The following is a 15,998-nucleotide window of genomic DNA, read 5'->3' as shown; positions in this document are numbered from 1 at the left end:
CAGCACAGTGGGTATCTAGCAAAGATTAAAAGACCTACAGTTCTGAAAATAACAGTAGCTTTAAGTAACCAGTAAAATATTTTCCAAACCTTCTCATCACTTTTGAATATCTGAAAGAGTTGCTAATGCTGGGACACTTAGACTGTATCTTGTTTTGGCCTTAGTGCTCCTGAGATATGTATGTTACTATGGTCCCAATGTTGCCAGCACTTTGTGTGTGTAAATCCCATTAAAATCAGCAGGAGTTCTGAACCCCGACCGATTGCATGATCAGCCCAAATAACAACACCACTTTCTATTTAGGCCCCGATCCAGCAAAGCACATGATTCACTTTAACTTCAGAGCAGTACAAACAGTTAATTTGTGTGCACAACACCCCTATTTGGTCAGTATTTGCCACATATTAAAGATGTGGAAACTGAGCCTGAGATCCTCAATGGTATTTGAGCACCTAACTCCCACTGAAATCAATAGGAGTTAAAGGTATTTAGCTGGGAGTTAGCTGCCTAGACCTTTGAGGATCTAGTGATTTACCCATGGCCATCAAGAAAAAAGTCAGTGATGGAGCCAGGATTAGACCTAGGAGTTATCCCCCACCATTCCCGCCTCTTGCTCATCCCAAATCACCAACCAATGATATTTTTGCATAAAATCCATTTGCAGGCAGAAGATGCATAAATAACATTTACCATGAACCTAAAAGGAAGAAAGCATGTTTAAGAGACAATGAATAGAAAAAGTGGAAGGGGAATATTTCTATAAGTAATCTAGATCATCAAAAATCACTAAAGATCAAGATTAAATTTTATCTTAGTTTATTAGAAAAAAAAGGAACACAGTTTAATGTGCAAATATATACAATAAACATCACAATGAAACAGCAGGAAGACAGTCACTCCCCTTTGTTTAATGACTTTAATCCTTCATACCAGAGATGACTGTTTTAATGCTTTTCCAAAGATTTACATATACAAAGAGTAATGCTTCCTTTGCACAGGCCAGGAGGCTTCATTTATTTATTTACTTTTACTTGAACAACAAATACTCTGTCTTTGAAAGTGAAAAAGTCTGTTGTTTTGGTGACTTTTTTTTTTAACCTGAGCAGAACAGGGGAACAAAGAAAAGGGATTGCCCAGCATCGGAGATCTTTTATTACTAAACCACTGAATTATTTAAAATGAGTGCAGTTCCAAAATCCACGTCTATTACAGAGTTAGCAATAATGAAAAGAGAGAGCGCTACCCCCGGCTGAAGTGAACAGATAGAAAACACCAGTCTGGAGTTAGAGACATGTTGAGGTTTTTCCGTTAAAATGCTCATTTCCACCTCTAATGCAATTAATGCTGTTGTATGTAATGATAGGCTTAGAAATCAGTGAAAAATATATATTATCTTGATGAGGAGTCCTGCAACCCCTTGCTCAAATCACACACAGACTGCAGAATATGGCTTAAACCCCACTCAGGAAAGAATTTAAGCATGTGCTTAACTTTAAGCAAGTATTTAAATCCCTCCCTGCTGAGCAAAGGAATTAAGGGTGTGATTAAGCAGGGGCTCAAGTGCTTTCTTGAATTAACACCTTATTGTATTGTGGCATACCAGATATGTCTTTGCGGCAGCAAGGAAGTGTGATTCCCAGCAAAGGTAGACAGACTCATGCTAGCTCAGTTTAAGCCAGCATGCTAAAAATAGCAGCTCAGGCTATCTGCCTGTGTCCAAGCCCATTTGTCCCCTGTGTTCAAGTTCACATGCTAGCCTGAGCTGCCGCCAGTGCCACAACCATCCCACACTGCTATTTATAGCAAGCTAGTATAGGTCTGTCTACCCACACGAGGAATCACGCCTCCCAGCCGCAGTGCAGACAAACCTACAAAAATCTGCAGTCAGTGGAAGGTCAGTGAGTCAGTCACTGAGGTCAGTGGAAGTTTTGTCTGAGTAAAAACAGCAGGATTTGACCCAAATATCAGCATTAAGGAGTTAGAATTGTTAAAGGGCAATCCTGTATCAGCCTGCTTATTCACAGAAGCAGATCAGCTCACACTAACAAAGATTTACAAATGGAATGGTAGCTTCTTCAGTGCACTGTGTGGCTGGTTAGATGGGATCCTGCCTCTTTAAGAGATAGCACTCTAAGGCAAATGGAAGAAGACACCAGGGAAAACAGTCTTCTTCTTCCAATGAGTTGGCATTAATGCTCTGGCTCATAAATCTGCTGTGTCCAAGAGTTTGGAAAAATTCAACTGATCAACATAACATTCCAACTATGGGAATCTCTCATGATAACCCCATGGTCTAAAACCACTTTGCTTGTTTACTTTCCACTTTGCCATGCTACATTGAACCCAGCTACGTTTATAATTAAACAAAAATATTAGGGTTGTCTAATGCTTCCCTCTGCCTTAAATAAAAAGCAAGAGTGGTTGGATAGGCACTGCTGAAGGACATGTGCTGGATAATGCCTTAAGCAGATTCCCCCAAAAGACAATTTTAAAAGAAACAACAGCTACAGCGCCTGTTTGCAAGACTGCCCCACCCAGGGCCACATCTCCCTCTTCATTTATGCTCTTTATTTTAAAAAAATAAATAAATAAAAATAACTAAATAATAAAGCATTAACCCTCAGTTAAGGACGGATGCATTCTGTGCCATAAATAAGCTGTGGTTTGGCCGATTCCACAACTAGTACTAAAGAAGGATTCTCAGACGAGTCACTTTTGTAAGCTAAATCCACATCAGTTTCCCCTTCTTCTTTGGCTGAGGGTCAGTTATGAGTGTGTTTAATTAAACACAGGCTCCTTCTTTCTCTGTAATACCTTTTCTCTCCTGCCGTTAGGTCACAGTGATGCCAAGAGTTCTGATGCCACAGTAACACTTTGTAATGCCACAGTCATTACAAGGAACGAACGGATGGAATAGCTGATCTGCAAGGGGGCGCAATTGTATTCAGATTGAAACCTTTCAAAAAGCAGGTGAATACACACGTTTACGGGAAAAGGACACTGTTTACTGTAGTTTGTCATATTGTGGAATTCTCCGTTTGAGTAAAAAGGGAAACCCCAGTTGCTCGTAAAGGCACATGTTGAATTGTGATCGGGGTGCGGTCAGCGGTGCTTTTAACTTTCACTAAAACACAAATTCAGTTGTTTGCATGTCCCTGCATTATACCCACATGAGAGTTACTGCATATATCGGGGGAAATGGATTGCTACATTGGATCATGTCTGGATAAAGTGTAATGTCTGGATAAAAAGTGAAGGTTGAAAGCAGCACAGCCTTGTCTGATCAACAACTGCAGGATGCTGTGGTGCCAGAGGCAGGCGGGAGGTACAATGACACTAGAGAGAGACCCCCATTCAGGGCTATTCAGATCCAGGTTTATGGTTCGGGCCCGTCTCTCAGCAACATTGCCAGAAAAGACACATACTAGACTCCTCAGTCACCCTTCAGCACATCTACCAAAGTTCAAATATTTCAAAGAAATGAGAGTAGCGGGGAAAACATCCTTCCCTATTTTTCTTTAATACTTTTTACTTTGTATTTTTCTGCTCCAGAGCATTTGTTTGCGTCATGGAAGAACATATTCCAACAACACACAGAACGGTTTTTATTAAAATTGTACTTTAAAATAACCGAGAAGCTGTCTTGCTATCACTGAGCATTTGGGGACCAGGGCAGTGTAATGCAATTTCATTTCTACATGTAAGGTGACACCTGCTTTGACTTGTGCCTCTCACTGCTCTTCAGCATGCTGATCTCTTGCTGTAAAGCACACCTTGTTTCCTTAACTCTTAGGACACACAAAGCACATTCAGTGACAGATCATTTGCTTAGCCCTATAGGCATAGGCAAGAGATCAGCCTATCTCCTCAAAGTAAAGGGAATGCTTTTGGGCATGAAGGCAAACCTTGTTGTAGGTGTGGTACTTCCGATCCATGCCAGCCTCCACTGAGGTGTACTCTGCACCACTGAGCGCATGCAGGTTCCCTGAATCCTGCCTCTCATGCAGCAAAACTGCATCCAGGATAAGGCTGGTCAAAGATTTTCCTTTTTCTAGCCTGTTTAAATCAACAGAAAATTGTTTTTTTCCATCACATTCAATTTTTCACTGGAAGTGTCTGCTTTCTGCAGAAAATATTGAGTTTTTGTCTATATCTTTCTGGCCAAAACAATAATTTTTCAGTCAATTTTTTTTTGGATAAAAAGTCAACATTTTCTGCAGAAAGCAGAAACATCCTGGTTTCCACTAACTCTAATCCACAACGCTTTGTGCCCGCAGACTGGGGTGTTTGATTCGTCCCCAAGCCAATAAATGAACAGGTAACCCCTGTCATTCTCACTGGTAAAACTGAGCAAACATTTATCGCAGACTCACAAACGTGTTTTACTTTAATGAAGCAGCATGAACTGCCAACACCTTCAGCGATCTTGAGATAGGAGAAAATGATGTTTCCATCAGCTAAGCTGCCCTCTTCTAGTGATACAGTGAAAATCAGGTAGTCATTGCTTTCAACCTTCCTCTGGGCCCAAATGTGTGACAATAATACAAAATGAGGGATACATGAAACATACTACAGAAGCTTGAAAGGATGTCATTTCTTTGACATAAATAACATTTTTTCTAACCCCCGTTTGGTAATTCAGCATTTTTGGATGTCAATAATTTACAGTAACATTGTGTGATATCAGCAGGTCTGAGGAGGAGGAATGTGAATTTGGATCCAGCATGAAGGAAAATCTTCCATAAAGCTCCTGATTCTTTAGTCCTGGCTCACAACAGTAGACCCAGTAAAGCCAGTGGGATCTCTTGCATGAGTAAAGACTTTCAAGACTGAATCCAATGGAATAACTGAAGGGTGCTGCACTTCCTTGATCTGAACTGCCTGTGCACATCTTAAAATAAGGATTTAAGCAAACTAATAAAGTTAAATACATTATAAAATATACACTTATCTGATCCTGAGATTGTCCCCATAACAAATACCAAAGTAGATAAGCTTCCTGAATACGTCTTCACATCGCTTAAGTGTATTAAGTGGCTGCTTTATATAGGCAGAGTTGCATGCCTAATAATGCTCATTATTACCTGATTGCCTGACTAAGGCTGCATTTCCTAATTACTTCATTTGCTAGGATGAGGCTAACAAGACACTCAGTCCGATCACCGTTACCAGGAATTTCAATTGCATTTCTTCTTTTGCAGTTCAGACAAAAGCATTCTTGATATTTTGCCAACCTTTCCAACACTTGCAGAAACAAGCTCGCCGCTTCCGTTTTTATTTTTTGTCCAGCGAAGAATTGTATGTCTGCAGCTTCCTGTCAGAGAAGCTGCTGTGTTGTTCTGAAGAAACTCCTCATTCGAGGGAGAAGACATCAGGAGTAATTGGATGGAAAAGGTGATGACGTGAACCGCAACAGAAAGAAGAAATTCAATATGATGAACGTCATATTGTCAGGGTGTCGACAACCACGCATTCCAGTTCCATTGGTGCCAAGACCTATTTATAGTCTCTAACAGTGTCACTCAAAGTCAGACATTTTATATCTGGGGGAAAAATATTCTCCACAATTCTGTTTGCTTAAGCACTATATATATTAAAAACTTCTGCTCTTTATTATTTCAGTTTTTTAGCCCTTGGTTGATTAATCCCCAACACCTGTCTGACACCAGAAGCTAGAAGCAGCCTTAGCACCTGCAGTATTTGTAGAATATCAAAAACCAGCCTTAGGAACAAGGAGTTACACAATACAGGCAGAAGGCCGGGTTAAATAGATAACTGCAATGTGTAGTGGCATTTGTTACCATTAAACGTGTGGTTCCCGCAATCATGCCATAAAACTGTACCATGTAACTTGCTTGCAAGGGGTGGTAAAGAAGATGAATATGTTACTTTAACAATCTCATTCAACATACTGTTTTCAGCTGAACTTGAAGATTTTCCCTTTAAAATGTCATTCCTTTAGAGACCACCAGAATCTTACATTCTGCCTGCCTTTGAACTCTGCTGTTATCGCTGTTTGGTTCACAATGTTGTTCCAGTGCAAAAAACCAAACCCCAAACCTTCCTACTTTAAACTTTAGATTGCCTCACATCTGTCCATTCCTGTTTAGTGTTCTGTAGGGCTTGAGTCTTCTGTTCATCTACCTGGACATAGTCTACTCTTTGCTCTTCAGAGAGATTAGGTTTCTGTAGGAGAGAGGAAGAAACAATCATTTTATATTAGAGAGAACGTGGATGCTAGGAAAACTGGTTTTGTTTTCTATTCCTTCTCTTCATTCTTTCCTGGTCGTTTCACATCACCTTGAAGCTTTCAGTGATATCAGCTGACAAGAGCATTGCTTTACAATCTGCTTTAGATAGAATTATCCATCTGTCACCTTGTCACCCAGCCCAGCACAGTGAGATATGGAAACATTCTGTACAAGCTAACTTCATCCAAGAGCAAGGATCATTATTCTCTTGCCTTCAATAAGATCCTGCTACAGTGATGACCTGCATGAATTTTAATCATAGGAGGGTTTAAATTAAAGGAGGTCTAGAAACCTCAAGACCATCACCCCAAAGGAATATTAACAAAACTGTTGATTGAAATGATGTAAAACAAAAACTCAGCAAACTATCAAGATAGTCTCTACATTTTACAGTAAATGTATTTGCTTTTCATTGCATTCCTCTTTTTTGTCTGCCATTGTCTATTTAGATTGTAAAGTTCTTTGGAGCTGGGATCTTATCTTCTTGCTATGTCTAAACAACCTAAGACCCTTCTGGTACTACATGAATAATAATAATAATAAATATTTTGCATTGTTACAATGTCTTCCTGTGACCCTGCTGAGAGTCATACTCAGGCTACAGAAAGTTACTGCAGCTGGGATTTGTGGGGCAATTGGCAGGAAAGTCTTGTTGGAAACTGTCTCTCGTTTGAGAATGAAAAAAGAGCTTGCAGAATTTCTGCAAGCACCTACAAACTTGCCCATATATTCTTACTACTGTACACTCGGATGGAGCCATTATGCCTACTGCTGAGCACATGTGAATGGAATGACATTAAGGCATGATACTGGCACCACTGTCGTAACGTTAATTGTGGTTTTGTCATGTTACCACTATGTTCATGTTGAGCCTATGATGAATGCAATCAGCTGGAAGAGCATGACTGCTTTCATTGTATTTATGGTACCCAGAAGTGAGAATCTCTGTCTGTTTGCCTCCATCAGCGAGAGACAACAGGATGTACAATAAATGGTGGGAATTTGCAAAAATGATTCTTACCTTCTGTACAGGGGATGGGGAAGCAGAATTAAAATCCAATGCTAAGTAATCAAGGTTGGACTTCCTTGACCATGGGAAAGCACCACTGCATGGAGAGGTTGCCTGTTTGTGCTCCTATGGTGGAATAAGAGAAACTTTTAATGAATAATTTAAAACCCTTAAAAACATGATCCTAAAAGGATCTGTTTAGCATTATTTCTAATCCAGCTGTAAGCAAAGAAGGAAAGCTCTGATGCACATAATTTGTATAGTATGTCAAAGGTGCATTCATCAAATAATTCCAAGACCCTAGCAATGTCTAATAACGTGACTGCACAAAGAAATTCAGGAACACTGATTTGGGGTAAGTACAGTAAATATGGGCAAAATGGGGGGTGATTTTCACTCAGGTTTAGCAAAACATCAGTAAGGATTTTGTTTTACAAAACCCAAACCTGGAGTGGCTTACCTCTGGATCCTATTTCATCTAAGCCATCAAAGTTTCAGGAGTAGGAATAAATGGTTCTGGTTCATCTCTGGCAATTGAACATCAAAATGGAAAGTCATAGATGATCACAAACACGTTCCAGGTTTTGGCTTTTTTAACAGTAAAATTGGAGTGTGGTTATGACTAGAGCTGAGCTGAGTAGCTAGTGCAGAGGTTCAGATCAGCTCCAGGTTTAGTCTGGGTCTGGAGCTGGGGGAGTAAGATTTCTGTTTGGAGTGACCAGTCGTGTAAACTATTTGTTCAGTCATTTCCAAACTGGAATTGGAAAGCTGGCCCCTTCAGGCTTTGAATCTGGAACCAAATCTGCTGGAGCTGGCTCAGATCTAGGAAGTCTAGATCAACTCCCACCTGAAATTTGAAGGGGATTAGGTTCTGGATTATTTCTAGATGTGGCCAAAGAATTAATGAAGAAAAGGAAGTCATAATGCCAGGAGATTTTTTTTTTTTTTTTATGTAATGAGAAGTAGGGTTAATGCAACTAGCCAAAGCAGGCGCAATAGGAGACTTTAATGGGAGTTTTGTTTCTATACAACATTTGTGAGTTCCTGTAGGAAGTGCACTGAAGACTGTCTGCCATTTCCTAGGAGATTCTGCTGGCAACCCTTGTAAAAGGTGAAAGGACTTAGTTTTCCTTTGTCTTTAATGAGTTCTCATGTAAATATGCCTGATCCCTGTGATCTCTTGGAACGGCTCAGCAACATTTGTGGGTGAACAGCTGAGATCTGCATAGCAGAAAAAGAGCTTCCCTTATCTCTCTGTAAATCAGACCCAGTGTCTAGTTTAAAACCATTTGATTTTTTTTAAGAGGGCAAAGGACAAACCTGCTGAACATTTTTCTTAGAAAATGAACTTCTGAATTCTCAGTCCATGTGACAGAAAGGATAGCTGTGTGAAAATGAAGAATTACCATTTGAATGTAACTTTCTTCCTCTTCTCCGGAAACTGAATTGGCAAATATTCTTGCTGAATTAATACCGTCTCTTTCTGGAGAATTAAAGCTCGTTCGATTGCTAGGAAGAGAAACACAGGAGAGGTTAAGGAAGCATCTTACAGATGCTCTGAAAAGAAGCCAAAGTCTGACACACCCCATATGGTGAATAAACTCGCCCTAATGCTAAAGCCTTTATGGCGTGGGCATCCAAAAACATTATTTAGCTATAAAGCGTGTTACAGTTACATCAATAACATCTTTGGTGGATTTTTCATTTCTGGGATTTATCTTGACACTATAAAAGTTTGCAAGCTATGGCATGACAGAAAGCAGGAGACATCAGAGCAATGCTCCAGCAAGGAACACAAATGGAGGCCGACATTCAACTGTGTCATATGCCCTGATGGAGCAGTTACTTTGTTGTATGGGTACCACCATTTCTGAGATTGAAATGAATTAATCAGCTACTGTAGCTGCACGCAGAGCAATTTGGCTGGCTTTGAACACAGTACGAACACGTGCTATGTGCGCCTTGGAGATGTCTGCAGCTCAGTCCTTTTAAAAGAAAAAAATAACTGCTAATCTAACTGTCAGAAGCAGTCTGTGTAATGTAATTCAAACCTACTGCAAATCATCACTAAATTACTGCAGCTTGGCAAATATGGCTACTTAGCCAGAGATTAGATGTGTACTTCACACAGCATAAACAATTCAGTCCAAACAGTTATCCCTTGGTTTTCACTTTATTTGTTTTGAGCACATTTGGTCATTTAAACTCTTGTTTGATTTGTTTAGTATAAAAAAAGTTGGTATTCAGCTTCCAACGTATCACTCAATGCTCCTCTTCCCTGCAGACCCTGTGCTGCAGCTGAATGAGTCACAATTCATTCACCACGGCACGCGAGCTGGCTGGTTCATGGGCCAGCACTGGACCTGGGGGTTTGCCGAAATTGTCAGGTTCATGGCACCTACAGGATTAGCAGGTTTTTAACTGCTAACCTGGACGCCTGAGGAAGATTCTGATGGCTGGCACCAGATTCCAGACAGTGTCAGCTTCTTTCAAGCGAGGCAGCCCTTCTTCTGAGTCCCTGACATGTGAGTGAAAAGGCAGTGTTTGGCGTGCCCCTGTTAAAGTGCCAGGCACTAACAGGCGCCACACAGGAAGTTTTGGAAGAATTCTCTGCTCACCCAGGTCTTTTCAAGGGGCAAGTGGCAAACTCCTTCAAACCTCCCCCATCAGCTCTGAGAATCTCCTGCCACCATTCCCCACGCCAGCAATGCTTCATCTCATTGCTGCTGTCCTACAGCTAAGAATTAGTGGCTGTGACTCCATTTGGGGCCCACTGATACAGTGGCTTACTCATCATTTAGGGAGAGTGACCCAAGACATTGCCTCCACCACACAATTAGTTTGCAGTGCCAATAAATTAGGACCAGGAATTGGGTCTCAGTTTCTGCATGGCAGTAGAGAACGTTAGCCCCAAGTCACCAGGCCAGCCAGGCCCTTTAAATTAGTTTAGTTTTTCCTGACCTTTTGCCATATTAATCTTCCAGAACAAAGATGTCTGCTCCCCCCAGGAAAAATATTAAAAGGGTTGATGGCTAACACTATGGCAGCTGTTCCAGAAAAACAGATTAGCTCCAGCCCTCTTGAAACTTACATAAGGAGGCTTCAAAAGAGACAATCTAGGCTTTGAGGTAGCCCTAATTTGCAAGAGATCCAAAGCACAGAATTTCTCATGGCACTGTCTGAAGGAAGTGCACTGTATCTGTCTTTAAAAGAAACCTTTTTTTTAGGACAGCAAAAGCCTGTGAAATGTTGGAAGGAGTCCCATGGAATTTGCATAGCATGTTTGTTTATAGCCTTTGCCAACAAACTATTTCTTGCGGAATGTGGTAAGTTATTTATAATTCCATTTCACAATGCTCATGCTTGAGAGATTTCCATGTCAGGTTTCTCAGCCACTTACTAAGGCACAGTCCACATCCTGGTCAAGGTGGCGTGTTCCCGGATTGTGGAGAGGTTTCGCAGATCCAGCGGAGGGGGACGGGCTGCAAACGGGCACAAACAGGAATTTTAAAAGAAGGATTTATGAATAGCTCTAATAACAGAAATAAATGAGAGGCACCTCTCCCTGAACTCTGGGGCACTAGGACCCCTCTCCCCATGTGGCCTTGGGGAAAAAAACTGCAGAGAGGAGCCAGCCAGAAACTCCAGATGGTAGGGGCAGAAGCAGCCAAAGCAGGGACCTTCAGATGCTTAGAGAACTTTCCACATTTCTGAACGGACTTACTCTGCCTTGTGCCAAATGGCTGTTTGCACCAACTCCCTGTCTCTTCACCTCGCCTTCACTCCACATTTGCCCTTCTTACCACCTTCTCTCTTGTCCTGTTCCCCTCATCTCCCTCCCCATTTATCTAGTCCCCTCCTAACTAAACCCTCCATTCCACTCTCCAAAACATTTTGGAACTAAGATGCCATTTGCTGCCATCACATTGTTCATGTTGCTTGGGTCACATACCCCTTCCCCACCTTGCATCTGTCTGGTGTGTTTAGACTGTAAGCTCTGCAAGGCAGCGACAGTCTGCTCCTGTGTTTGTACAGTGCCTAGCACAATAAGGCCCTGTTCTTGCTGGCGCCTAAGCACTACCGTAACAAACAGGGTGGATAATGATTGGTTATAGTATTCAGCCTAGTACTCTGTGCGAGATTATCCTCAGGAAATCTTGCGGACTGTTTAAATCTGCTCTGGAGACTCAAGTTCTCTGCAGACCCTAAATGTTGTAGCTGGGAGAATGAGAAATACCAGATGTTTCGGATCCCTGTGGCACCTGCTGAGGAAGGCTGTGGGAACAGAAATACATTTTTCCCTCTTATCTTGTCTACTTTATGGGCCAAACCCTGCTCATCCTATCATGGAAGCAGGCCCATAAGGATACTTGTGTGAGTAAGGCACGCAGGATTTGGCCCATTCTGTAAACCCTTTGTAGTGTAAGGAGTTTAGGCCCCCAAACTCCCCTCTGGTTCTGACAGGGGAAGTGAGCTCGCACTTGCTGATCCCAACCTTGAGGTTGTGTGGAAATGGAAAGTGCCACTTCCATAGCATGCTCCTCCCTCCCCGTGATCCAGTGGAAGCCCCTCTGTGGGTTCTCTGTTGGGGTTCCAGCTCCGTTTGTGGGGAGATAGAGAGCCTGTAGGTCGTCTCCAGATTCTCCACCTGCCCCCCAAGCCTGCATGGCACAGGAGTGCAACTTGCAGTGCCTTCCCATCAACGCTGTGGAATTCTCTCCTCCCCAAGCAAAGGCAGTTCCAGGGGCAGCTGAACTACTCCAGAAGCCCACAGGGAACTAGAAGGGCCATGTGGCTGTGCAGAGACACAGGGCTTCTGCAAAGATGAATCTTGTCCTCCCGATGTGTGTGAGTCACAGAGGATTTGGAGGTGGCATGGGGCTTGGGAAGAAACTCTCCCTTTCAAACCATTAGAAGGAAATTGCAAATGAAAACCTATGGATTTGCCCCTTCCCAAAGTGTGCCTGACCCACATAGCGGGGCATGGAGCCCTTTGTATGGAGCTTTGATGCCACATTCATGGAGTGTCATAGGATTGGTTAAATATCAATTTTCAAAGATACTCGGCATACTGGCAGTGCTATGGCATTTTCTGTCTATCCTCCCGTGTCCCTAATACATTAAAGCATATCATTCAGCATGCCCCAAATTTAACAAAGCCAGTTCGCAGTAAGTAGGTTATTGCATGAGGTTCTTTCTCCTAGGATCTTCAGCATCCTATCAGAGTGGATACCACCTTGTTTTTTAAAGATTCCACAGCACTTTTAATGAGATAGAGATTTGCCCAAGTGATCTTGACAAAAAAAGTTTCTCCCTCAAGGCTATTAGCTACCACCTCCTACCCTAGATCTGACTGCATCTAAAGTTTGTGAAATGCTTTGTGATGACCTAGGATGCCAAGGGCTATGGAAATGGAAGTTAGCAGTCCTGTACTCCTTCAGTGATGTACTTTTGCTTCTAATTGCTTACTGGGTTGGTATAATGCCTTACATTTCCTACGGGGCTTGAGATCTCGATTCACTGGAGGCGGTTCCAGGTCCGTGGGAAGTTCAGGCAGTGGGCTGGAGAGTTTTTCAGTGTTAACTACAGGAAAGGTAAAGGTTGCTGAGCTTGGGCTCATGGGAGTGTAGCCATCAGGGGAGCAGTCCGACCCTGGGATGGGTGGAGAGGCGCTGGGGCGCATGGGTACATAACTGTCCTCTGTACCGTCTGATGCTGAAGAGTAGAGCGGGGTGAACCGACACGGCTGAGAAGGAAAAGAAAGAGCATTCCAGTCAGTGAACAACTTGAATCACCAGACAAGGCTAACTGAGAGACTGCTACAAATTAGGGATGGACCTGAACTAAGCCCAGGTTTGAACACTCCCCCGATCTGAACTTTTGCCATGGCCTATCACTGGAACGGCAGGAGCCAAAACCACCCAGGCAGACCTCTGTGCCAACTCTGGCAAAGTTCAGATCTGAACTTGGCAGCTCAGGCCTGTGACTGCTGGAAACATGGGAGCAAAGGTACTGCTGGCAAAAGCAGGTTCAAATCTACTGGCTTCCATGGAGGAGCACTTGCCTACACCAGCAGCAAATCAGAGCCACAAAATGAAAGGAGGCTTATAATGCAAGAAGCACTTTAGGAGATCGGTCCTCTAAAGGATGCCATCTGGTGAGTTATTCCTTCGCAAAGGTGAAAGCTCTGAGGGCAGAGACACATGCACAGAGAAGACATGTGATGGCTGAGGGTATGCCCTAGGCATTCATGTCACGCAGGTTAATGCTGGTTGCGTATCCAGAAGCGTTGACTACAGATCTGGTGGGATCAATTTCAAAGGTGAGAAAAACATGGCGTCCCTCAAAGACAACGGAGCTGGCTCCTGGTCTAGCAGCCTAAAGGCAGCACAGGGCTTTCCCGCTGGGGAAAGTCCAGTTCTGGCTCTCAGGCGTCCCTCGGCTTGGTGAGGCAGAGGCAGCGTGCTCAGCCCTCGAGGGCAGGGAACCCTGGGGTGCGGGGGAGTCACTGCCTAGTGTGCTTTCTGAGCAACACTGACTAGCAGGAGCTAAACCTCTGCAGTCTAAAGCTGGGTCACCGCACCCTGCGGGTTTTGAGGGTAGGGACAGTTAACGAGCCCCAAAGAGGAGATCACACGCATGACCCCAAAATGATACAGAAACTTGCAACACACAGGGCTCCTTTCTCTGTTGTGACCCATCCCCTCAACAGGGAAATGGACCCCAGGAAACATCCCTCAGTGCACGGGCCTCTGTGAAGAGCTGATCTGCATGTTCTGCTCTGCTCGGTCTCCGGGCCTGGTGGGAGGGAAGAGGTGTTCCAAGACAGTCAGCAGGGCCAGCGTGCTAAGAGGGACACCCTAAGGGACCATGAAAAGCCCTAGTTTACTCTAACTTACAGCAGAGGCTGGGCAAGCCTCCACACACCCGGAATATAGGAGGTGCAAATGTGGTATAAAGCGACCTGTGATCTCCTCTTCCATTCCCGTGCTGCACACAGGAGATAAGTAACAGAACATCAGGTCACAAGACAATGAACTTGCTTTAGCCAGTGTTTAAAAATATGCAAATAGAGTACTTACCAAATTCAAACTAAGCCTCTTATCTCGACTTCTTAGAGAGTTTCCTTCCATGTCGGCTGAAGAAAAAGAAAAAAAAAAGCCCCCAATGATGAACAATTTTATAAGCAAAAGGGGAATGGAAGATGAAGGATATAATTCTGGACAAGGCATATGGTATTAAAATAATTGTGGTGTTCTAAAGGTCATGAAATATCTTGCTAGTCTTCCTGAAATGGGAAAACCTGATGAAATATGAGATCAAAAATAACACGCTATAATTGTATGAGTAGGCTACTTACAATGCTATATTAGTTTTAAGCACATTGAAAACAAGAAACAATCAATGCACACCTATAATCCTAGTCTGAGTTTATCTAACCACATCTAGATGAAGAGTGAGATCCTTGTCTATGGGACAAGGAGACAGGAAATCTGAGATCTAATTCCTGCTCTGTCAGCAACTTCTTGTATAACCTTTGGACTTTTCTATGTCTCAGTTTCCCTATCTGTAAAATGGGGTCAATTATACCACAAAGGCATGCTGGGAAAATTTAATTCATTATTGTTTGTAAAGTGTTTTGAGATCCTCAGATCTTAGGCACTAGCAAAATGCAAATTATTGTATGGATGGAATACATGATAGTATGCACTATAAGAAGAGAAATATGTCTATGTGTTAATGATGAATGATCATAACACACAAGTGGCTTAGAATAAATCCATCTCCCCAACAAGTAAAAAGGTCTCTGTCATAATGCCTGCTAGTGCAAATTTGGCTTATGCCACTTATTTCTTTTTGGTTCTTAATATGTTTTCTTTTCAAAACAGAGGTAAAGGACATTGAAAAATGTATTCAGTGTGTTGATCAGCTGCTGGACAGAACTCGTGTGATTGTTTCCATTGCGTAGTGGACAGAGGGTGTGTACCTGTGGAGCAGTAGTGGGATTGGTAGACAGATTCTGTTCGCTTGGTAAGATTTTGCTCTAAATCTATGGCTGTATATTGCCATTTGCTTTTGGGGAGTTTACAGAAGAAAAAGAGTAATTGGGAGAGTGGGAGGACAAATGGCTGCCTCTTTCCACTCAAAACCATATTTTCCTCCCTATGCTTAAACTGTCCATCCTTTTTCCTTTGTAGGAAATATCTATAAATTGAGAAACGGGCCATTTCCCTACTGAGAGTCTATAGAGTTTCTCTCTGGAATGCCATAAAAAAATTCCACGCAGGTTAATAGTATGATACAATCTGACTGATATGGAGTTCTATCCTGTGGTGGAAGTGGAGTATTTTTTTTTGTAGTGATAACAGTGTAATAGACAATATAAAGAGGACAAGATTGAAAGAAACTATCATCGGTACCCAGAATAAACAGCCTTCTAGACAGCTGTTATTAGCTACTTGTACTTTCTCAGTTACACACAGATTTTGTACTTGTATAACTATGTTGATCAGGGGAGCGATTGTGTACCAAAATAGCTATAGAGCTACAAGCCCTAGTGTATAAAAGAGTCTTAGACAAGCATAGATTAGTCCCCTTCACATATGGGAATAAGCTACACCAGTATAAAGCATCTTTATACTTGTACAACTGAATTCACACAAGGGGTTTGTAACTGCTTTACCTATACTGGAATAGTTAAAGCAGTACAACTTGTATGTGTAGACAAAGCCTAAGAA

General features: G+C 42.5%; 1 protein-coding gene across 1 annotated transcript in view; it reads right to left on the bottom strand.

Moving 5' to 3' along the window:
• Positions 1-799: 799 nt before the first annotated feature.
• The window catches only part of GAB3 (GRB2 associated binding protein 3), a 93,901-nt gene continuing 78,702 nt past the window's right edge, over positions 800-15,998 (bottom strand). Inside the window, exons 6-11 of the mRNA XM_067548203.1 lie at positions 14,343-14,398; positions 12,751-13,006; positions 10,661-10,742; positions 8,667-8,769; positions 7,273-7,386; positions 800-6,186 (exon numbers count right to left, since the gene is read on the bottom strand). Coding sequence (XP_067404304.1) covers positions 6,070-6,186; positions 7,273-7,386; positions 8,667-8,769; positions 10,661-10,742; positions 12,751-13,006; positions 14,343-14,398 — 728 coding nt within the window. The 3' untranslated portion in view covers positions 800-6,069. The remainder of the gene's footprint in view (positions 6,187-7,272; positions 7,387-8,666; positions 8,770-10,660; positions 10,743-12,750; positions 13,007-14,342; positions 14,399-15,998) is intronic.

The sequence above is a fragment of the Emydura macquarii genome, unplaced genomic scaffold (genome assembly GCF_026122565.2).
Source record: "Emydura macquarii macquarii isolate MOO-44397 ecotype Brisbane River unplaced genomic scaffold, CSIRO-AGI_Emac_v2 contig_1253, whole genome shotgun sequence".
Lineage (NCBI taxonomy): Eukaryota > Metazoa > Chordata > Testudines > Chelidae > Emydura > Emydura macquarii.
Note: the sequence above shows the minus strand (reverse complement) of the source record. Positions and strands in the feature narration are given on the sequence as shown.